Genomic DNA, 25,780 nt, shown 5'->3' with positions numbered 1-25,780 from the left:
TATCTGTGTTCCTAATGATGGATCACATATGGTTAACTTCCTTCCTTATGCTGCACATTGCTTTTCAACTGACAGTAATGGAATTGCATCTAGGTTTGTTCACATACTGCTTTGGAATTGAATGTTGGGAGTCATTAAAACAGCCTGGAACAAGTCATCTCACCGCATGAGGGAACAAAGTCAAAGTTCAATGCAATGAACTGACTGTAAGCAATATTTCTTTTCCAATTATTTCTTCTTGGTCTGTGGCCAAGACTGGCAAGGGAATATTTATCACCTAATCTTAGGTCTTGAGGGAATGAAGAGTCAACTATGTAACACTGGAGTAGAATCATGTGTAGACTGGTTTATGTGGTGTGGCAAATTCTGTTCCTTCAAGGACAACATATTAAATACAAACTTCCATTCCATTCAGTGCAATAGTAAATTAACAAATCCTTTGCTGTATCACTAGACTCCAACCAAGCTGTTAAAATTCAAAAACAAAACAGTAAAGTACAAACTTTCTGATTCAAATGTTGAACATATACCACAAGTACCATTACTTGTCACAATATCTTGATCCAAACACACAACAAAAATGGATATAAATCTGAGGGGCCTCTGGAGTCCTTCCTTCTGTTCTACATGAAATCTAACTGCACAGAACTTTAAAAATAAAATTGTCAGTTAAACTTATGCCTTAATGATGCAACAAAAATAATCTTTGCTGATAATTACTGTACTGTTGGCATACATTGTTGCTTCACAAGTAAGGCAAGCTTGTATCCAGACTAATGGGAGGAACATCTCTAAATGATTGGAAGGATTCAGAAGTTATGTTATAGATAAATCAACTTCACTCCCTGCAATAAAGGAGTTAATGAGCAAATAATTATAGTGTAAAAATAAAAAGCAAGAGTTGACAATGGATGTGACATACGTGAACCTAGAAAACTTTCGATAAGATCCCACACAAGAGATTCAGACAATAATCAGAGAAAGTTGAATCAGATACCAAGTCTCAAATAGATTGAAAAAAAAGGAAACTTTCTGGATAAGTAAAAAAAAAGCAAATACTTTTCCACAAACACTTGTTTTGTGTATACGGTAAACATTAGTATTAAGGAATTGGATGTACAATTTTGAAAAATTGCAGACAATACTAATTTAGGAATACAGATAACACAATCAACTGCAACAAAATATGATACATAAATAGTTGCAGAGTAGATGTTAAAAGGAAGCCTAGCCAAGCAAGTGATGCTTCACTTCAAGAGTAAAAAAAAAGACTACGTTTTCTTGAAAGGCAAAAACCTAAAATGGGGTATAGGGAACAAGGGATCTGGGAAGACACATACATAAATCATAAAACAAAGGAACACAAGTTGAAAATGCCACAATGAATCTAAAAGGTATTGGGGTCCATATTTAGAAGACAAAGAAAAAGTGGGAAGTTTACATAGAACATTAATTAGACTGAATTTGGAGTACTGTATGCTATTCTGATCTGCACACTATAGAAAGGATGTCACCAGACTAGACAGGATGCAAGATCAAGAGGACTGAGGCTCTTATCTCTAGAAAAAGAAAACCGATGGATAAAATTTATGAAGCTTTCACAGAGAATATGTAGAAAACTGACTTTACTATTACTACTTCCAGATGAAAGGAGTGTAAATACAGAATACTCTATACCAGATTAGCAAACAATTATTTGCATAAAGAGCGGCTAGAATGTGGAACTTGCTGTCACATGGATTGCTTGGAATAGATAGCATTGATGTATTTACAAGAAAGCTTGATGCATCAATAAGGGAGAAGGGATTGGAAGAATGTTCAAGGAAAGTGTAAAGAGATTAAAAAGAAGGCACAGACTTGGAGTATGAACACAAAACAGACTAATGAGTTCAAAAACTCTGATAGTGTTGTGTTTACATAGAATACAACACAAAGATGTCGCAGCCAAATAGGCTATTTGGCCTAGAGTGTTTCCGTCATTCGACAAAATTATAGCTGATCAGATAATCCTCAAGAACACTTTCTAGCCTTTACCCCCCCTTAAGCCTTAATTCCCTTACTCATTCAAGTTCTGTTTTTCTAGCCTTGAATATACTTAAATGACTCAGACTGTACAGTCATCTCCAATCAAATCTCTCACAGGTTCACTAAGCTGTAAGGGAAGAAGGTCCTCCTCTTTCTTAAATGAACAACCCTTAGATTATGCCTTCTGGTCAGAGGCTCCGACAAGGCATCTCCCTAACACAACCCCCGAAGGATCCTGTATGTTTTAACAAAGTTACCTCCCATTTTTCCAAAATCAAATGAGTACAGGTCCAACCAACTCAACATCACAAGAAAATCCATCCACAGTTGGGACCAACCTCCTCCGGAATGCCTCCAATGTCAACATACCTTTTCTTAGATGAAGAGGCCAAAACTGTTCACGGTATTCTCGGTCCAGTTTGACTAATGCTTTGTACAGTTTTAGTGAGATCTCTTTATGATTCATTCCCTTTGAAACATTTGCCTTCCCTATTACTTGAACACCAGCTTTTTGTGATTCATGCAGAAGGACTCCAAATTGCTTTATTCTGCAACTTTCTGCAATAGTTCACCATTTAACTCTTTTAGTCTTATTGCTATAACCTCAACATTTTCCCATATATTCCATGCACCAAGTTTTTTCCTCACTACTTAACCTGTCCATGTCTGTCAGCAAATTCGGTGTAATCCTCATCAATTGCTTTTACATCTACATGGAGTCATCTGCAAATTGGTAATCTAGATTCACTTCCCTCATCCCAAGTCATTAATATAAACTGCAAATAATTGCCGCTCCACTGATCTCTGTGACACTCCATTAGTTACAGGTTGTCATCATGAAAATTCACTCCCAAACTCAATCCTGTTTTCTATTAGTGAATCCTTCGGCCAAACAAGTCCACGCCAACCCTCCGAAGAGTAACCTACCCAGAACTCTATACTCATCCCTGACACTGTGGGCAATTTAGTATGGCCAATTCACCTGACTTACATATCTTTGGATTGTGGGAGAAACTGGAGCACCCAGAGGAAACCCACACAGACATGGCAAGAACATGCAAACTCCACACAGACAGCTGCCCGAGGAAGGAATCAAACCTGGGTCCCTGGTGCTGAGAGGCAGCAGTGCTAACCACTGAGCCGCCCCCTGTTTTTTGGGTCTTCCCTTTTAAGTAGAGGCATTACACTGGTAGATTTCCAATTATCTGGGACTTCCAGAACCTAAGGACTGCTAGTGCATTCACTATCTCTGTAGCTACTCCAGTTACAACCCTAGATTGCAACCAGTCAGGTCCAGTAAACTTTTCAACATAAACCCCATTAGTCCCTTTTTATTGTTTCCTCCATTAACAGTTTCCACAGAGTATTTATTTCCAACTTGCACAGTAGACAAATGGGCGTGGGCCCTATTTATGTTGTTTCTGATAATGCTAATCTAATAGCACATGGAACCATAGGAGTACAGATGCACATGTTGACCAGGCAAGATAAGTTTGTCAGGAACAATAGTAGAGATGCTTTAAGCAGATTTCTCAACTAGAACAAAGGTTTTTAATTGAGTTGGATACAATGATGTTAGCCAAATCATGGCTAGACTTTCTTGATCTTAAATAACTGTATGAGCTACCCTCTAGTGACTATTTATTCATTTAGTAATTTGTATTATGTTACAAGTGCATAAATGCAGAATAAAATATGACTTATTGAAAGGAAGATGGTTGTAGTATTTGGAAGTCAATTATCTCAGTAACAGCACTTCACTGCATGAGTTCCTCAGGCAAGTGTCTTAGGTCCAACCATCTTCAACTGCTTCATTAACACCACCATGAGTTCAAAAGTTGAGGGGGGGGGGGGGGGGGGGGGGGGGGGGGGGGGAGGAGGGATATTTGCTGATGACTGTACAAATGTTCAACATCAGTCTTGATGCTTCAGATGAAAAACTTTAGCAAAATGGATGTACTTTCTCAGCAATATTCGAGTTCTATATTATCAAACAACGACTAGAATGTGTAAGCCGAAGGCAGGATAGTGTTGGGGAAAGAAAGGGGTAACAAGGAAATATTGGCGTGAGGAACATTATGCAGGCTTTTGGGTTGACTCCGTTTGAGGAACAATCTACATTGAAAATTCCATTGAAATTCATGTTTACTAACATTGACATTAAAGAGGAATCAATTTCAAGATACATTGGAAGCTTCATTTCTCTTTCAAGGATGCTTGCTTCAGCGAGCTTTGAGAAAATTTGTAGCTCAGGTTGAGGTTTTGAATGCAGGTTTGCTCGCTGAGCTGAAAAGGTTCATTTCCAGACATTTCGTTACTTTACTAGGTAACATCTTCAGTGGACCTCATGTGAAGCAATGCTGAAAATTCCTGCCTTCTATATAAATGACATCACCAACCCAAAGAAATCCAAACATATAAATAGAAAGCAGGAATTTTCAGCATTGCTTCGCATGAGGTCCACTGAAGATGTCACCTAGTAAAGTAACGAAACGTCTGGAAATGAACCTTTGCTCAGTGAGCAAACCTACATCCAAAATGCTTGCTTCAGTTTTTCTAACCTGACCACAGGAATTGGACACCACAGTTTTTCTGATACAGTTCAGCTGGACAGCAAATTTATTCAGTAAACTATAAAAATTTCTTCTGTTGCTCCATCTAAAAATACACAGCAGAATAAAATAATATACAAAAAGCTTAAAGAAATGCACATGGGACTGAATGTTTTGTGCTCTTACCTCCTTACACTCTAAATAGCAACAGCGGAAATGCTAATTTCTGCCAAGAAACAACTAGCAAACAATTTCAACAGGTAAAGGCCCAAATACAGGAATCAAATGTCACCCAGAAGATAAGGTTATGACCACCTTCTATTTATCATGAGATTGCGTCATCTGACAATTTCTCCTTGCATTGAAAACAGGATATTCCTTCCACTACCAATCATTTTTTAAAAAAATGAAAATCTATTCAACACCAATGTGCTGATAAACACATATTGAACTTCACATTGAAAATACTTTCACAATTCTTATTTAAGATTAATCAATTAGATTACATCAGTTTCCTTAGATTTTTCGTTCCTGAGTCAAGAGCACAGTGATAGGACATTTTCCCACCTCCACAAACATGATAGATGAATAAAGTGCCTGGGAGGTTGGGGTTTTTGTTCTGTAGCTCCTCAGCAGGTGGGCCAGGTACCTCAGAGTGAGAATGGAGGTTGCTGATAGGTTGCAAAACCTACTTCCCTTTCTTGCTGCTTAAAATAGAATGAAACCAACAACATTTCTTCAGCTCTTACTTTGTTATTGCCAATCACTGTGCCCCATTGATACCAACCTCATGCCACCCAATGCCCCACTACCCATTCCAATGAACCCTCAAAACTGAATGCCACTAAAGAATGTATGCATTTTATATGCACAAGCAAGTCTACTTTTAACAATCCCAAAGACTACCTAAGCTCCAAAGGGCAGCTTACCTCTCCAAAGGTATCCTGGGACCATATCCAAAGGGATGCCTTCTCTCTCCAAATGGGTATCTCTGAGTTCTAAAATAATCCACAGGATTCAGACCTGCTCATACCTGGTCCAATTTGCACACCTCATAATTCAGACACTTATTTCACCATTATCACATCGGAGTGGAGGTAGTTGATGATTAAATTGACCAGGTCACACCATACAATGCATTGACAGATTTTTTTAATCCATAAAGGAATTGAGGGCTATGGTGAAAAAGGTACAAAAGTGGAAATCAGCATGTTCAGATCTCCTACACAATCTCATTAATGGCAGAGCAGACTCAATGCGCTGAATGGCCTACTTCTGTTGCTTTGTTTTATGTTTATAGCCTGCATGGTCCCAAACAGACAATTCTTGCCCCCACAAAAATGAAAAATGCTGTGCAAGGATGGGATCTGGATTTCCAAGAATCTATGTTATTTTTGACAATACCAGATAACCTCATCAATATTGTGAAAATCTGGAACTTGCTGTTCTAATTTTTAAAAAAAAAATTTCCCATCCTTTAAGTACTTATTGCTCCATTGATTATGGCCCATCCTTTCTTGGTCATTCTTTCCTTTTCCGACACTTTTTCATCTGAGTAAATTACAAATACAAATCAAACATGAAAAAAAATCAAATCTGCTACTCAATTATTAGTTTAAAACAAATTAATTTGGATGCTATTAATGCTTTCTAGCATACTACTGTAAATCAAGTGCACCCACTATCACAGTTAAAAGGCAGGAGGGGTGAATCATGGGTGGTTCGAAAATGCTAATGTATCAAGCTGGAATCAGGTACTTTAGTCTGGGAGGAACTGATATTTAGAGCCAAGCTTCAGCACTAAGTACCTGTTGAAAAGCTCTATTGACTGAGACCTGGAGTGGGTTGTTTATATCTCTTGAAAGAATAGTAATGAGGATCAAACAAGGGAGAAAACCTTTTGGAAATATCAGCAATGTAGAAAACTAAGGTCTCAATCTGCTGAGAGAGAAAGACAGAGGCATAAGCAGCTGCTGGAAAATAATTTGGATATTGCTCAAACTATGAAATGAAATAAAAGACCACACAGGCCAGTCCATGTACAATTATTTCCAGCTGTGGCCATCATTTTATTTAAATAATCAAGCTGGTTTACAGCCAGATAGAATTTCTGTGAAGTGTTTAAAAATATTTCATCCAATCATGAGATACAAGAAGAATAGAACAGAAGAATGTGGAAGCAGTGAGCTGGGGGAAAGGAATGGGCATGCGATAATTCACTAGCAGAAGTACTCAGTGCTCATATTCCACTGATTTGCTTCCCACAGATTTTTATGTACTTTTTTTATTCGTTCATGGAATGTTAGCATCATTGGCGAGACCAGCATTTATGGTCCATCCCTAATTGTTTGGAGGCAAGAATTAAAGAGTCAATCACATTGCTGAAAGTCTGGAGTCACATGTAAACCATACTAAGGACAGCAATTTCCTTTCCTAAACTATACTAGTGAACCAGATGGGTTTTTCCCCTGACAATCAGTAATGGTTTCATGGTCATCATTAAATTCTTATTTCCAGGTTAATACTGAATTCAGACTGCACCATCTGCTGTGGCAGGATTCAAACCCAGGTGCCAAGAACATAACTTGGGGTCTCTGGATTTATAGTCTAGTAATAACATCACGAGATCATCCTTCTGTTGAAGAAGAAGAGTTTGAAATCCCCAACTGGATTCCCAAGAAGATGGCAGAAGTCAAGAAAGAATGAAAGACATTGATGTATTTATTGTTTAATAATAGAGATACAGAAAATTCTTTGACTCATTGTGCAGAAATTTATCATCTATGGAATTCATTGCCACAGAAGGCTGTGGAGACCAGATCATTAAGTATATTTAAGACAGGAGATAGATAGGTTCTTGTGTAGCAAAGGGATCAAGGGTTGCAGGAGAATAGGGTTGAGAAACTTACCAGCCACGATTGAATCACGGAGCAGACTCAATGGGCTGAATGGCCTAATTTCTGCTCCTATGTCTTATGGTCTTATAACAAATTAAAGAAAAAGACATCATAGCTCCCCATAATTAAGGGAATTAAGGGCTACGGGGAGAATGCGGGTAAGTGGAGTTGAAATGCCCATCAGCCATGATTGAATGGCGGAGTGGACTCGATAGGCCGAATGGCCTTACTTCCACTCCTATGTCTTATGGTCTTATAATGTTCTCTGCAAAAGCCAAGCTGGCCACACTGTCAGTGGAAGAATTACATGCCCCATCTCCAGTTGTTAAATCGGTATCATCTTTAAGTACACCCTCATTTCACCTTCGTCAAGATTTTTCAACTTAAGATAACTGCTTTCTTAAGGACATTTCTTTTTTCTAGTGTTTTGTTAACTAATAATGCATATTAGTGTTTTTAGAACAGTATAAGATATAGGGTGTGTTTATTTGGGGTATATTGGATACTTAGGAGGGCGCTTTAGTGGTAATTTTACCTTTTGTTATCTGCAAGTCTGTGTACCAATCCCTCATTAGATATCAAGAATGGAGTATACAGTATAAAACTATTATAGATCAGTTAAGCTATGAAGCTAAATGGTCTATTTGTGTAAAGTTATATGCAGGAAATGTACTGATGGGACGGATTTCTGAATGAGCCTGCTTTTGTTTTAGGATTTTTCTTAAACTACAGACATATTATAAAAAGGAGGTGCAAGCAGGTTAATGAATTGCACAGTGAAGTTTTCCAAAATCAATAGTTTTGGCACTTACCTCCTTGATGCACAGCAGTACACCTTCTGGCTGATTGGTTTGAAGAACTTCCACAACAATTGGGGCAAGAACTGAACTCAAACCAGTAATCTGAAAATTTAAGACACATGAACAACAAAGAAAGTCAATACTTTACACTTTAACTTAATGTGCAAAATATCTAATGTACAACTCAAAAATTATGCAATATGCTACAAGTGTATGTTATAGATAGGAAATGCCTGGTACTAATTCAATGATTGAAATACAGGCATTAAAATTAATTTATGAAAGCCATGCTGACTGTAGAGACGAACACTCCTACACATATTATAATTTAGTTATTCAATTATTTATTAGATTAGATTAGACTTACAGTGTGGAAACAGGCCCTTTGGCCCAACAAGTCCACACCGACCCGCCGAAGCACAACCCACCCGTACCCCTACATCCACCCCTACCTAACACTACGGGCAATTTAGCATGGCCAATTCACCTGACCCGCACATCTTTGGACTGTGGGAGGAAACCGGAGCACCCGGAGGAAACCCACGCAGACACGGGGAGAACGTGCAAACTCCACACAGTCAGTCGCCTGAGTCGGGAATTGAACCCGGGTCTCAGGCGCTGTGAGGCAGCAGTGCTAACCACAGTGCCACCGTGCCGCCCAGGCATTATGTTGCGTGTACTTTGTTACAGTGAACAGTGTTGTACATTGTTTTAAGATGGCACCAGAGAGTAGAGACAGAAAAATAAAACCAAAAAACATAGAACAAAGGCAGAAAAAGAAGTATATAATTTTCAATTTACAGTCTTTCTTATTAATTGCTCCACCGCGGGACTGGTGGCCAGCCAGTAGCTGGAACAAGACTTGCCATTCTTTGGCACCATCGCACCTCCATCAGTGACCCTGCCACTATGGGCTGCATTCGCTGGAGCTCACCAATGTATTCACCATGGATGTCACCAGGTCTTGCACTGGGCCCTAGTTCACCTTTGCCACTGCCTCCAGGAATCTGCACTGGATGCAGACACCACCGGGAATCCAAACTCTCGTCTGCCACAACAGGTATGATTGGTGCAAGGACTACCTCAGCTGATACAGAAGCGCTGGGCCCACTTGCCAACGTCCGCAAGTCTGCCCTGGGCCCACTCGCCGACTGCCACAAGTCCGCGCAACTAAAGTCTTCATCAAGAGGTAAGTAAAAGAATAAAAAACGATAAGAAAGAAAGAAAAAGAAACAAACAAAGTTCCAAAGTAGAAGTTCGAAAGGTTTGCAGAATGGCAGTGAGATTAGCAGTACTAAGGCTCAACATGTTTTTAATAATGTAGTGACACTTGAATGGTCAAAGCTTTACATTTTCTGCCATGTTTAGTGAGTAAGTAGTGCAGTTTCACACCTATCCCAAGACTAGTTGCTTAGAAACTCTGACGTACTTGCATATCAAAGTCTATATAGAAGTAAGTCAAATCAGACAGCAATATCTATCCTTTTGGGATTAACTGCACATCTGCAGAAGCCAGAATTTGTAAATGATTTACTCCTTAATAAGAGCAGTCACCTTTGATACTATGCACAGTGGCTCAGTGTTAGCAATGCTGCCTCAGTGCCAGGGACCAGAGTTCAATTCCACCCTTGGGTGACAGTCTGTATGGAGTTTGCATGTTCTGCCAGCGTCTGTCTGAGTGGGTGCTCTTCGGAGGATCAGTGTGGACTTGACAGGCTAAATGGTCTGCTGCGACACTGTAGGGATTTTATGATTCTTTATGATCCCTTTGCAAAATCCAGACCATAGAAGAGAGTTCTTGAAATAGCAAGATTAAACCCTGAGATTTATTTAAGAAACAACTGGATGCTGAAAAGGAGTGGAGGATCTCAAGGACACTCTGCGTGGATCCATTGTGAAAGGCCAAATCTTCAATATTTATGATAGCACATTGCTATTGCATTTACTTGTCCTTAGAGATCTAAATGGCCATGTTCATCATCCGGTGTGTTTCACAGGTGGTAGGTACACAGGTAATTGTTAAGACAAATCTGAACCTAGTAGGTTCTGCTAAAAATAGGACAGCATATAGCAGACACTTGTATTTTGGATGAGTTGTGTTGTGTTATGACACAGGTACAGCAAGCCAGACCAAAATCAGACGTATCAACACTCAACTGCAAATTAAAATATTCAATGACAATCAATTGTCCCGAATCACACCTTAATGAATAACACATACCAAGTTTACAGCTTAAACATAAATTAACAATTTACCAATAGTACCATAACTTGAGCAGAGCAAAGTTAAACAAGGTAGTCAACTTATCTTCTTTGATCATAAACCCCCACTCATGCACAAAGATAAACACAATAAGCTAAGAGTTGTAACTGGATAGTTCACTTAAGCAGTTTTGACCAATAGTTACTAAACCTTCATACAATCCTCGGGGAATGAATTGTTCACAGGTATGTCGACTATACATCCTGCTTAAATTCTGAAGTCAATGGTCAATGCAAATAGCTTCTGCAGACTGCTGGAGACTTTTACTTATGTCTTACAGAATGCTGAACATGGAATAGAACAGCACAGAAACAGGCCCTTCAGCCCACCATGTCTGTGTCAACCATGATGCTATTCTAAACTAATCCAATCCAATCTCCTGCACATGGTCTATATATCTTTATTGTCTGCCTGTTCACGTGTATGTCTAAATGCTTTTGCTAGGGTTCTTTTCTCAGAACGATCAATAAATTTTCTTAACTGGATATAAATTTGAGAGCAACCAAACTTCCATCCAGCAGGTTTCACAGGGGCACTGTCTTCTGCACAACAAAAGCCAATCAGAGCCAGTCCAATCTTTGGTTTCTCTTTCTCTTTGTTCAACATTCACTTTGTTTGACTGGATATCGCTAGCCTCCCATTTACTGACACATTTAACATGCAGGCAGTCGCCAGTACTTGAACATAATATATCTCCGGTGCCGAATGTGTGCCGTGTTCTTAGAATAATAATTAATCTAATCAGTTCCGATAAACATATTGGTTTGTCTGTTCTTTTCATTTTTCATCAAGCTACTGACAAAATCCAGAGTTCAACATCAACTCTCAGTTTCTAACGAAAAATGAGAAATAATATCTGATAGCTTATCATTTTTATAAAATGCTGGTCCCTACAGTTGCTATCTTGGGATTTCCTCTCCTTGCTATTTTAGTCTGCCTTTCACACACACTTGCTTTTCACAGATGCTGAGCCAATTTTATAAGTGGTTACTCCAGATGCTACAAGCCTACACAAACTTCTCTCAGGACTCAGTCAATATCAAAAATCCTAAATGAAGCTGCCAGTATTGTTGAAGTGTTTCCTTAGCGTCATACACTGCACACAAGACTTAAGCTCTCCATAGAGGATCTGCTGTGGTAAATAAATGTCAAGTATTCTGGCTGCATGACCAGCCCAATTTAGTTGTGACTAGATGTATATGGTGTGGATGCTTGATTATCCAGCTTGGATGAGCATCTGTGTCTTTTATTTTGTCTTGCTACCTAATCCAGAGAAGCTTCCGAAAGCATATGAAGTGAAAGCACTTGATCTTCTTGGCATGACCGTCCATAGTTTAGGTCTCACATTTAGATAGAATGGGAAGGACAAGTGCCAACAGATTTTCAGTGATAGGCAGATTTATTCCTCTTCATTCCCAGACTGACTAAATGAATGACCTAGGTTCTTTTCAGTAGACATCCAACTCCTCTGCATCCGGCAACCTCTTAAAATTTGCATTTACAATCAACTTAAATCTTGATTTTCTCTGTACCAAGAGTGACAAGTCCAATTACTTTGAAATTTCATGTTAAAATATAACTTGAACATACAACTTGTATCACTGAGTGGCTGAAAAAAAAAATCATGCTTACAATTCTCATGTGGTATATACCTGACTAAGTATTTCCATACACACCATTTTCTGATGGCAAAGGGTTTAAAAAAAATACATCCAGGACTATTTCTGTAAAGCCAGTGCTTAGAAGTGGCTAAAGCAAAACCCAGGAGCAAGATTCATTTCTATCTTGTGCACTAAAAATTACATAGTGCAGGAGGCATTTTAAAAATCAGGAGTAAGAGCAACATTTTAGAACTGCAAGTTGGGAAACCAACAATACCTGTACAATTCTCTCATGACAGTGAACAACACCTTCCACATTCATCTTAGTTCCTTGTTCCTGCAGCACAGAGATCTCAGTGGACTTTGTAGGCATTGCATAGCTGTGGGAAAGAAATACAAAAACACTTGTACTTGTTATATTGTTTCAATAAAATTGAACATGCAGAATAAATACTAGAACAGATATGAAAGTATGTGTGTTAATATCACTGACTCGCCTTTTTGGGAGGAGAAACGATAAGAGTGAAAGACATGTATTGAAGCATTTGTGATTCTGTTTATGGCCATGAGAGTGGATATCAGGGAATTTACAGTTCAATTCTTCATATAGTTAAAATGAGAGCATCTTAACCCTTACCTGACAGCTTGCTTAAATCCACTGACTAATAGTTATTTTAGCTGCAAATGTGTTGCTGGTCAAAGCACAGCAGGTTAGGCAGCATCTCAGGAATAGAGAATTCGACGTTTCGAGCATAAGCCCTTCATTGTTCCTGATGAAGGGCTTATGCTCGAAACGTCGAATTCTCTATTCCTGAGATGCTGCCTAACCTGCTGTGCTTTGACCAGCAACACATTTGCAGCTGTGATCTCCAGCATCTGCAGACCTCATTTTTTACTAATAGTTATTTTAGCAGACTTCCAAATGCCAGTCTTTGGTCCTCAATTTGCTACTATGGCGGGGGGAGGAAGAAGGGTGGATCTTGCTTTTTTTTTTAAAAAAAAGTGTGAAAGTGGGATGGGGTCCTTAAAGCAAGAGGTATCTCTACTGGGTTTTCATACTAAAAATCACAACACCATGTTATAGTCCATCAGGTTTATTTGAAGGTACAAGCTTTCAGAGCGCTGCTCCTTCATCAGGTAGCTAGTGGAGCAGGATCACAGGAGACAGAATTTATAGCAAAAGATCATAGTATCACACAACTGATGAGGCAGGTACTAATGAATCGGCCAATGTTATCCATCTCATCTGCTGAAGACAAGGATGCCCCGGGGCAGACATTACGACAACTGATGAATGGACACAGTGCAACATTCACCAGACAGGAATGTTCCCTCCCAGTCGGGGAACACTTCAGTGGTTAGGGACATTCGGTCTTGGATCTTCGAATGAACATCGTCCAAGGTGGACTTTGGGATGTGCAACAATGCAGACTGGCTGAACAAAGGCTTATAGTCAAGTTCGGTATCCATGAGGATGACCTCAACCATTCTAAAACATGAAAGACTTAACAGCAATCTAGGTTTATTCAAAATATCATTTCAGTTGCATGACACTGTAATCTTTCGTTATAAATTCCATATCCTACATGGCCCCTCCCCACCCACCCTCCCAACTAGCTACCTCACAAAGCAGCAACGGTCCGAAAGCTTGTAATTCCAAATAAACCCGTCGGACTATAACCTAGTGTTGTGCGATTTTTAACTTTGTCCACCCCAGTCCAACACCGACACCTCCACATCAGCGTTTTCATATATGATAACATTCTTTTCAGCTCATTGCATATTCACAAACTGGTAGAAAGTCAGATTTTATGGGCAGTCTGGAAAAAAAAAAGACTATTTAGTACAAGCAGTTAGACTCTAGCTACAGGCAAACAGTTATAAACCATCAGCACATAACACTACTCATTAAAACTCTAATTCCCTTGTAAAATTCCCCATTATGTGCACACGGTTAAAAAAAAATCACATGAATGGATTATAAACTGAAAAAGTAGTTTAGTAGTCGTCGTTCACAAGATCTGTAGAGTTGGTTTCTGCTGATCAGAAGGTTTCTTCTTGACTTTGCTTTTCCAAATGCTTCCACTGGTTTGCAAGAGGTATAGCATAGCTGGCTCACTTGTGAAAGATCACTATGCATTAATTAAAATTTACAGTTCACTGCAAATCGAGGAAAGATTAACTGCTTTTCTTCAGCTTTAAAAGTAGCTTATGGCACAGAACAGACAGCTGCTGTAATGGAGGAGATCAGATCACTTCTTTCTCTGTTCTTGTTCCCAGCCCCAAAGGTTTCTAGTTAACTAACAACCTATTGTATAGTTGTCAAACAAAAGGTCTTTTCTATCAAAACAGGTCACTAGTCCTTAGACCAATCAATTTCTTACTGCCAACCAAAACGCCACCTGAATACAGAAGCCGCTCATTTCAATTTGTCCACATCCTAAATTTTATTGCTGCTTGTATTGCTTAAATTATGTTTGACATGAGTGTCAAGTTATGGGTTTTTCAAAACATGTAGCAAACTTTGCAAAACACCAGTTTAGAAACAGTTCTCTCCCATTTCAGTCCACAACTTTAAACAGCAAAAGCAAACAGTCTACTCAATTCTACAGGCTTCTATGAGTGTGAATTAACATAAGTGTACCACTGTAGAGGATTGTCACACAAAACTGGATGCCAGGCATCTCTATCAGATGCCTCATATGTTTGTCATTTCATTCCAGCTAATCATGCAAAGATGCCTCTGACACGGCCTTTCATTCTGCTGGTAACCGCACTGCCTCAGTATACCATTTAATGTTGCTTAAGACACCGATTACCTTCTTCGTGTGCTGCTTGTTTGTCCACGGTTGTAGCCCTGAGTTTAGTGTTGGTGTCATTCACCATTTTTCTTCAACTCACTATTCATCTCAACCTTACTGAAAACTCACACAGCTATTGGTTTAACATGGCTGACTGTCTGGCAAATATTGATCAGTCAAGAAGTATCAGGAATGAGATGCAAGTTTGTCAATTTGAGATCTTGACAGTCAAGCTAACCCATGGGCTCTTAGCATGTCTTGGGTGAGATCCTGCCCTAAAGACAGTTCTGCATGGCAAGATGCATCTTCCATGACTTATGAATAGATTTCCTCTTCCTTATTCTGTTATGAGCAAGACCTTTATTAAACTTGATCTGTACAGTATGTGAATTTTATCCCTAATGGTATTGCTGCTGTACCTACAGCACATGGACTGCAGCAGTTCAAGAAGGCAGCTCCTCATCACCTTCTCATGGTGAACTAGGGACAGGCAATCAACACTGGCCCACTCAGCAATGCCCACATGTCATGAATGATTAGTAAAGTTGCCACATGCATGGAATACAACTGGACTCTTGGAGCCTCCACTATCCACAGTGATTCAGCACTACAAGATTTTGAACCTACAATCTGTAATTAAATTTTATTTCCATGTCCTTAACTTTCTTGTACATGGTATGTGAACATTCCTGCATGGCTGAATGTGGAATAAGCACCCATGCACCATCACCACTACTGTTGATTCTTAGATTCCCTGCTTGTGAAATGTTAATGAATGATGAGACATGGTTCCAATGTTGTTTTAGATTTCATTCACTTATTTTGCTTTCCATCAATGGAAAGTCTTAATAATGCTCATGCAATAACATCACTCAGTTTCTGTTTTGAGTACCTCAGTTGGATGTGTTCATGCCATGCAGGAACATACACAAACAAATCTGGAGGTCTTCCATTTGTACTGCACATTCTCTGAGATCTTTGTCTAACCCCTCCCTTCAATTTTTCCCCCTATTCTCCCCCTCTAGAATTTACTTTCCCCCGTTGTAACTAATTTTCTGTGGCATTCTCTCTATCCTCTTACAATCTCTGTGAAATCATCAGCCCTTTCACCATGCCACTTGATATTCTTCTCCAATCCCACTTCGATCAAATTCCTCATTCCCAGTCTTATCCTACTGATTCCTTTATTTAGTTCACCAGCTCATTCTCCCTCCCCAGCAGACTTGCCACATTGTGTTCCCCACCCTTCACATGCAGCTCCCAACTACGGTTGTTCCTTTGGTCAAATCAATGGGATTTTCCCCCACTTCCATTTGCTTCCTCCATTCCCCAGAATCCTTTCAATGACCGCAACAACAACGTTCTTTAAAGTTTCATTCTTGACTGTTCCTTTTCATTATATGGGCGGCACGGTGGCACTGTGGTTAGCACTGCTGTCTCACAGTGCCCGAGACCCGGGTTCAATTCCCGACTCAGGCGACTGACTGTGTGGAGTTTGCACGTTCTCCCCATGTCTGCGTGGGTTTCCTCCGGGTGCTCCGGTTTCCTCCCACAGTCCAAAGATGTGCGGGTCAGGTGAATTGGCCATGCTAAATTGCCCGTAGTGTTAGGTAAGGGGTAAATGTATGGGTGGGTTGTGCTTCGGCGGGTCGGTGTGGACTTGTTGGGCCGAAGGGCCTGTTTCCACACTAAGTAATCTAATCTAATCTAATCCCACCCAACTTTCTGTGAACCTTTTCAATTTAGACCCTTTTCCTGTTGAGATTAATCAGTACAGTATCGTTGTCATTTCATACCACTCTTCAGGTGAACCCTGCTTGCTTTCTTCCAGTCAGGTTCACTGGTGGAAGCCAGTATGGCTAGCTGACTTGGAAAGGCTGGTGGGTCTGGTCAACCTTCAGCCCTTACACAGTCAGTGTTGAAGTACTGCAACTGACTGAACTTCTCGAGCTGATTGAAGCTTCACTTCATCATTGCTTACTCTTATAAGCACTTGTGCAAAGAAATGACTTGGGTATGAAGGAGCCAAATAATGGAAGAAGTTTGTACTCACTAGAACTGGAATGAACAAATTTACCCCACCAGGTACATACATCATATACCGTTTAACATGTTTCCCAATTTTTGCTAAGAATGCACCTGCGAACATACTTCCAGTGGGCTGGGTGTTCATAACATTCCAATGAATAAAAGACAAGTCCCTGACTATGAAGGACAGGACAGCCAACCTGCCTGAAAGGTTTTGAGAATTTAGTAGCAAAACTTTAATCCATCATTGGAAAATGGAAATTCTCCTTTCCATCAAATTTGTGCCCTTCCTACTAAAACCTCCAGACAGGCCCAGAAGATTATTGGCAATATCTTTGCAGTAATTAATATGTTCAACTGCACCTTTAAAGTCTACTTTTGATATCGCAAACTCCATTGTCCTGTCTTTGAAGATATAATCAAAATCAAACTCTTTGACCAGCTGTTGTTTACTCTCTTGGTTCAACCTCAGTTTCGATGATCACACATGTCTGAGCTACTTTTGTATATTTATCGATGTTAAAAGAAATGCAAAATGCATGTTGTATTTAAACAGAAGATAGCATTTGGAATTGTTCTTCACCTTTCCTCCACTTTGATCTTCAGTCGATTGCAGAGCCGGTGTATATACTGACTGTAGTGTTCTACAAGTGTCATATCATAGCCAGTCAGTTGGATATTTAAGACACCATATTCTGTGTCAGTGCCAGGCTTGAGCTGTTTCATCTGAAGCTTCTCTCTTTTCTTCCGTGGCTGTTAAAAATATCAGTCAAAATCTTAATATAAAAAATGGACACTAAAACTTAAATTTAATCAAAATCATGATAGCTTAATCCATTGGAACAGGATTCAGACCCCTGAGCCTGTTCCACCATTCAACGTGATCATAGATAATCTTTGGCCTAGCTCCATTCACTTGTGGGACATGGGCACCACTGTCTGGGTTAGCATTTATTGCCCATCTTAAGTTGGCCGTGAAATATGGTGGTATACCTTTCTTTGGTACATATCCCCTAATTTATCCCTTTGTTAATAAAAAGTTATCTACATTCAGTTTGACCTTTATACTTGACCCTACATCTATTGCTGTTTGTGGAAGAGTTTCAACTATCTGTGTGTGTGTGTATGTCGGGTCTGTTGTACAGGGACACTCCAAACCTCAAACTGATAAAATCTTTTAGAGAATTACAGGTTTTCTCAGTGTTCTAGATCATCACTCCAACCCAATATCACTACATAGAGGGAGCCCTGGTTGGTTCAACAATGCCAGCTTCCTTAAGCTGGCAACTTGGCGTTTAGCCAGCTAAACGGCACATCAGCATGTTTATACACACTTGGTGCTTTCAAAGTCTTCACTGCTCCAAAGACCAATAATCAAGTAGTTCATCTTCATCTAGGGGAAGAAATATATAACAGACTGAAAATGAGTTGGCATGTTCTCTGCTTCAATCACTAAGGTAATGCATTTCAGTCTTAATCCTCTGTCCAAAATAACTGCTTAGTTGGTTTCCATATGGAGACAGAAGGTAGGGAGGGCCTGAATATTGTTGAAGTTGCAGAATTTTATTCAAATACTCAACACAACCAAGAAGCCTGGGTGTCAGAAATGGGAGGTAGCACATCCATATCTGGATTCCATCTTCCACTCCGCAAAAATCTGGGCCATATAGTCTAAGCATAAACACACATCATAAACTACCAACTCAGTAATACAATCTAGACTTCTATGCCAAAGCCAATTCATAAGCAGACTTCAGAATAGGTCAGATGACTCCTTCTATTTTACATTAAAGACCGTTCCAAAACACAAGAAACTTGGTAACCTCATAACTTCACAAAATTGGTATCTCCTGACCAGGATACAGGAGAAATATTACCAACCATTGGTTCTAAAACAGCTATTTATGTCAAGTCTGGTTATTTATTCGGTCTATGATGCAAAATTTTAAGTCTCAAAAGCAAAATGAATTCCAAACAAAATTTCTATATATTCCTCCAAAAGTCTGTGTACTTCCTGGTATGAACCTGAGCCAGATAACTCCGGAGGATTCCAGGTATAATTGTGAATTGATGCTGCACTAAATGATCACAGTCAAGCTGTGAATTAGAGTATGTATTATAAACGACCTCCAAACCTGATAACTGGGAAAGGAACAAAAAAAAAATTCAATGATGTTTCTGTTCATGATTGCCATTTCAATAACTCCTGCTTAAAGACACAGGCAAATTTATAGACATTGGGCATAAACGAATTTAAAGTTGCTGTGATAGAAAATCTTGTCAACCACAACTTAGATATATGACGCAGGAAATAACCTCAATACCAATGCAAATATAACAGATGCTGGAAAGCTGAAACAAGAACAGAAAACACTGGGAATATGCAGGTCAGGCAGTGGAGAGAAACAGAATTAACATTTCAGTTCTTTGACTTCAAGGTTTTGGTGCAAACTCAGTCCTAAAATGTTAACTGTTTTCAGAACCTTGCTGCGTGCAAACTGCCTGCTGCACTTCAAAACTAAAATTGCACTTCAATAATACTTAAATGGCCATAAGGAATTTCAGCACACTGTGAAGGCAGAGGCACTAGATAAGTGCAAATTCCATATTTTGCGAGAACAGAAAATTTGAAGGACAAAATAAAGACTCATTCTTGCTAACGACATTATGTAACTGAGCCACATAGAAGACACCCTTGTGTGGATGGCAGGTGAAAACAATTAGAATGGTACATAACATCCTCCGTCCAAACTGGCAGTTGGTATGCACTGTCCAGAATGACTAGGTGATAAAAATTTGAAAGATGATCTGGAAGGCTGCTGGAACAATGGTGAGATTTTAAGAGTTCAGTTTATTGGGAGAGGAAGGAAGAAAATGGTAGTAAGTTAAGAAGAAGATAGAAAAGAAATCAATACCTGATATGAAATATTAAATATTTATCTTAAAATTTATTTAAATCCACGTTGATTGGTCATTTTGAGATCAATCATTTCTGCATTACCTCTTAAATTTAACTGAGTTACATAAATAGAACATTACTTACCACTTCTTTTGGCAGTAAGTATTTATACCTCCCGATCCCATGGGTGGGCATTGACCTGTAATGTCTCTTGCTGGCTAAGCGGTTACCTGCGTATGTAGAATTTATTTGCTTAAAATATATTAAGTCACATTTCTAAGATAGCTTATCTCACAGTAGCAGTAGAGAGTCAATGCAAAATGGCACAAAGCAATAGAGGTCACTCTTTTAAAAAAAACAATAGCATGTTTGCACAAATAAAAAACCAGCCTTAGAATCTACTTATTTTATTAGTTCCCTGATTGTGTACTCTTGTCTAGATGTACTTTGGAATAGCCTAAAAACATTACACGGGAATCATTTACAGATTTATTTAATGTTTGTATATTTACATCAATAAGTGGACAAGAGGTAAACTATGAACATTGAAAATTGGATTCACAAACAAAAGTAAATTCTAACATGCCAAATGCTTCAATTGGTGTCTGACAGTGAAAAAGACAAGCCAATAGTTCGGAATTGAATTGAAAATTATTTTTTTATAAAGAATTTGATGGCGACAATAGTTCTACAGGACTGCAGCAGAACTGTGAAGCTAGTTAACAGTATAAATGTCTAACAATACTTAAACATATTTGTTAATGGGTCAGTTAATAGTTTGGGGGTGGACACATTACTAGAGAGAAGGTAGCTAAGCCTCCCAAGAGCAAAAATACAGGAGGAATGGGTATAACAGCAGGAGTCTGATGCTCCAATATACCATAATGCACAAAAATGGTAAATAAGAAAATAATTTTGCGATGGCAGCAATAAAGGTAAATGAGAATTAGATGGCTGGGAAAGACTGAAGTTTAAACCCTAAATGAGTGTTCAGACCAGAGGGATGCAGGAAAACTAAGCAAACTGAGGGCAGAGACTGAAATATGTAATTAGATTGACTAGAATGATGCAAGGGGCAAAATGGTAAGATAGAGTAGTAAAATTGAACTAGGTGAGTACAGCATGGTCAGACAGCATGGGGAAGTTCATCAAATTAGTCAACTACCGTTTGATCACCTTCATGCAAATCAAATTATCATGGGGAAACATAATTCTGAGGTGAAATCATACTAAGCTCTCCATTTCACCAGGTTCCACGCACTGATTGCCATTGAAATCTGAGTTCCATCAGATAGGCAGACTCAGGAAAAAAAAAGCTCAAAAACCTATATCTTTCTCTTGTCAATTCCTTTCCACCTGAATATGTCTGAATATCATAAATCACTTCCAATTCAACATGCTGTAACCCACTCCAAATACAATGTGAATAGTGCCAGCATGCTAACTACTGTGAAGAGCCATAACGTTAAGGTGCTGGTGTTGGCCTGGGATGGGCAAAGTCAAAAGTCACATGACACCATGTTATAGTCTAACAGGTTTAGAGGGAAACCTAGATTATCTAGCATTCGATCATTCAAATATTGGATTATCCGGTAAGATCCCAATGCTTGACTGAACAATGTTACCCAACATTGGATTATCTGAACGAAATATCCCTGCCCGTATCCTTTGGGGAATCAAGTTCCTCTGGATTTGAAACCACAAGCTCTTGGAGCGCTGCTCCTTTGTAGGTAAAATGAAGGGGAGTGGACAGGCACAGAATTTATAGGCAGAGAGATACTTGCAAGATAATTCCAGATAATTAAAAAGTGTCAAAAGATAGTATAAATGGTGTGAGCACTGGGTGAACAGGCTGAACTACAAGTCTTTGCAGGTGATCAAAAGTGTCAAAGTGTGTAGCACAGTCAAGTGTGAACATCATTCCTTTACTGTGAAAGGATCAAATCTTAAATTCTTTCTTGACAGCATTGTTGATGCACTTACACCAAATGGACTGCAGTGATTTGAGGAGGCAGTTGACCACACCATCTCAAGGGCAACTAAAGATGGGCAATATATATTGGGCTAGCCCACATTCTCTGAATAAATTAAAATGTTTAAAAAGAGTTGCATTCCTCGGATTGGAACTAACTTGGTTATTAGGTATTAGACCTAAAATGCCTCATCTTATCCAAACATTTCCATGCAAAGTAAAATTTGAGATTGCAGTTGACAGTAGATAATAGCAGAATACATTGCATATTATTTATATGACTTGTTAATTGGTTCCATGGCTGACTTATTCTCCCTGCTGTTCTGAACCAGAACTCACTCCAGAGAATACATTGCATCTGTAAGTGCATTATTGCAGTAACATTACTTTCATTCATTCTTTTCCCAGGAGTTAAGTACATCAGAAGTTAAATTAGCATCTCAGTAGTTAGTCACTAGGCAGTAACAACTGTGTTGTCACCACTGTGGTGTTGTCTTGACAATAAAAGCACTAAAGTTAATCTATTTTTTAAAATTAAAAAAGAGATCTTGGGTGGCATTGCTCAAAAAAATGCATGTTCCCCTCCCTGAACCTTTGTCCTTTACACACACTTACAGATACAGGAATCAATCACTTGTAGTTAAAACAACTACTTTTAACCAACTCGATGTCTGCTCATTGTCACCCAACAGCTTTAAATTTCTGATGAAGAGCTTATGCTCAAAACATTGGTTCTCCTTCTCCTCGGATGATGCCTAACCAACTGTGCTTTCCAGCACCACACTCTTCAGGCTTAAACTATAAATTCCCTTCTGAGTTTAAAAATCAGTTCCAAGTATATATTTCAGGGAAACTACACATCTTGGAGCATCCAATCTAGTCTTGCCCTTCTGTAACTTTAAACGTGACCGCTGATGCTCCCTAGCTATTCAGTTGAGATAATTGGTCTAAGTGAACGCTGTCTACTGAACTGCTCCCTCTCTCACGTTATCTCCTTGATGGATTACTTTCAAAGATTTATTTCATAAGAAGACATTCTTCATTAATATGTGCTGGCTGCTGTTCTCAGTTAACTGGATGAATGGTAATTTCAATCTTAACTAAAAGCTCTAACAAATTGTGTCTACTGCTGGCATGTAATTACATGGATTAGCTTTATGTCCCTTCTGAAATATCTAGTCTCAGTATTATTTCATAAATCTAGATCAAATGGCATGAGGCCAAGCCTTTCTGAAGTATAGAAGCTCAACTCAGTCAATCTGCCACATAAGATGCTGTAGACAGCAATTAGTAGTGCCTTCTACAGTCTTTCCAAAACCTCAAAATATCCTCTAGGAGGACAGTGAGTCAGGACATAATATTCTAACGGAGGTCCACCCAAGGTCTTACACAGATGACTTTTTAAAAAGTTTACATTGTTGTTTTAACCTCACATGATTAGTTATCACCAGATTTGTTGCCAAAGGGCTACAAACTCCAGACCTCTCTCTCATCACTGACTTAAAATCAGTTCCCTGTAGGTTGTATACCTTCCCACTTGTATAGCACTACTTTTCCAAGTTAAACATTATAAGCGAAACACCCATTCATTCCTCAATTATGCAAGGATATGTGAGGAGTAATCATGCATCCATAATTGACTCAACACCAATCTTAAAATGCATTTGCCCAACACATGTAAAAGGCTTTCAATTCAAGTAGCATATAGCAAAGATGCTAAACTCGTGCCTGTGGTACACTATCAATTAACAGTTTCAAAGTGAAACCTATTGGTGACAGTTTTCTACCTGGGGATTTTTAGCTGATTGTCAGTTGAGCATCCAGGTAAACAACACCAACCGATTATATTCAATGTGACTGTAACAGATAACCTATTCTACTGCAGCTACTGCCTTTGACATGATTGACCATACCATCTTCTTCCAATGATTCCAACATTGTCCAGCTAACCAGAACACCCTCCTATTTTTCAGACACATGTTGTCCCTTGGCAACTTTATCCAAATGCATGTCAGGCTCCAGACGTATATTCTTCTAGGAGAAAGTGAGGACTGCAGATGCTGGAGATCAGAGCTGAAAATATGTTGTGGGAAAAGCGCAGCAGATCAGGCAGCATCCAAGGAGCAGGAGAATCAACGTTTCGGGCATGAACACTTCTTCAGGTTCTCGATTCTCCTGCTCGTTGGATGCTGCCTGACCTGCTGCGCTTTTCCCATAACATATTTTCAGTGCAGACGTATATTGACAATACCCAGCTCTGTCAGCTCTCCACCGTCTGATTTGTCATGCTGCTTGTCTGACATCCAGCATTGGATGAACCGAAATTTCCTCCAAGTACTAGAAAAACATTGTCTTTAATCCCTGCCAAAAATGTAGTTCCCTAGCAACTGACTTCATCCTTCTCCTTGGCTACTATCGGTTGCTGAACCAGATGGTTCCCAAACTTAGCTTTGGATTTGATCCCGAGATCAGTTTCTAATTGTGCATCCACTCCTTTCGCAAGATCTTCCCCTCCCACCTCTAACATTTCTATCACCATCCTGCTTGAGCTCATCATTACTGAAACACTCATCTATACTTTTATAATCTCCAGACCCAAGCATTCAATATTGTCCTGGCTCAATATCTCAATCCCATAAACTTGATCATATAAACCTTTGCTGTACTCTACCTTGTATCAAGTAAACTTGTACCTATATTACCTCCTGATCATTTATTTTCTACCCAACGTTGCAATGGCCTCATGGAACTGATTTTATGATTTCAAGGAACTGTACAATACTGCTGATATATTTGTCCTGTGAACAAACTTCAACTCCATTCTTAATATCATATATACATGACTTGATATGAACAAAATGCATTACACTGTACTCAGCTACATTATAAGACATTGGCCAGATGTAGGGTCTATTTCCTTCATTGTATCTAGATCAAATTGCAAACTCTTGACCCATCAAAACGCATCCTTATGTCAGCCATGAACTTCTGCATAGATTCAGTAACACCACTGACTGAAACATCAATGCAGTTCATGGGGAGCAACAGCTCCAACACTGATTCCTTCTGAGACTTGACCAATCACCGTACAAAAAAAAATCTTTCCTTAAAAGAAGAACTGAACCTACAAGAAAGGTTAAAAAAATTGCTTCCAACACTCTGTTGTATAAAGATTAAACAGCACCTTCAAGATCTGAAAATTCAAAGGGCTGTCATCACCATCCAACACCATACCCAGAAGCCATGCTGCAAGTCTTTAATAATACCTACCAAGTCCAAGTGGTCTCACAGAGTGCATCGAAAGATGCCTCACAGGTTTTAATTAATTGAAGTTAAATTAATTAACCTATAACTTATTGGTTTTGATTTGCTGTCTTTTTTTAAAATATTAACCTCTCGCCAATTTACAAAAACAATTCCAGTTTCTAAATGAATTGCTTAAAAGTATAATCCAGCACCTTAAGTACCCTGAGGGGACTGCTGTCAGACCTAGTGGCCTGAGTAAATGGAACGAGAGATCATAGGGAGGAATTGGAAGATTATCTAAGTGCTGTGGCCCACGCATCACAAGGGGACATTAAATAAAAATTTAAATAAACATATGCACCATCTCTTTATAAGTTGAATATTTTTGGCAAGATTACATATTGCAAGTAAGAGAAGCATTCTTACCTGTAAACCATAAAAGAAGCGGTCTGATGGAAGCCAACCTAAAAAAAGAAACAGATTAGCTAAATTCCATCTTTGTAATATCAAGTTTTCAGTCAGCTAGTTAACAAACCAATGAAAAGTTTACTGCAAATCTCAATGGAGAGATTTGCATTATAACAAAGGGCAGCTGGTGTCACAAGCCTGCATCATTAAATGCTGCCAGCTTTTTCACAGAAAATATGTCATGCATGAAATGTATATTTGGTTCATCCACCTAGAACAATGAAAACT

The 25,780-nt window shown here is 39.0% G+C and overlaps 1 protein-coding gene across 1 annotated transcript in view; it reads right to left on the bottom strand.

Annotated features, from left to right (window-relative positions):
• Positions 1 to 25,780, bottom strand: part of mrpl48 (mitochondrial ribosomal protein L48) — a 37,550-nt gene that overhangs the window by 1,183 nt on the left and 10,587 nt on the right. Inside the window, exons 3-7 of the mRNA XM_060826818.1 lie at positions 25,511 to 25,548; positions 20,011 to 20,096; positions 17,551 to 17,720; positions 12,416 to 12,518; positions 8,287 to 8,376 (exon numbers count right to left, since the gene is read on the bottom strand). Of these exons, the coding sequence (XP_060682801.1) occupies positions 8,287 to 8,376; positions 12,416 to 12,518; positions 17,551 to 17,720; positions 20,011 to 20,096; positions 25,511 to 25,548 (487 nt within the window). The remainder of the gene's footprint in view (positions 1 to 8,286; positions 8,377 to 12,415; positions 12,519 to 17,550; positions 17,721 to 20,010; positions 20,097 to 25,510; positions 25,549 to 25,780) is intronic.

Source organism: Hemiscyllium ocellatum, chromosome 6 (genome assembly GCF_020745735.1).
Source record: "Hemiscyllium ocellatum isolate sHemOce1 chromosome 6, sHemOce1.pat.X.cur, whole genome shotgun sequence".
Classification (NCBI taxonomy): Eukaryota; Metazoa; Chordata; class Chondrichthyes; order Orectolobiformes; family Hemiscylliidae; genus Hemiscyllium; species Hemiscyllium ocellatum.
This window is presented reverse-complemented; position numbering and strand designations above follow the sequence as displayed.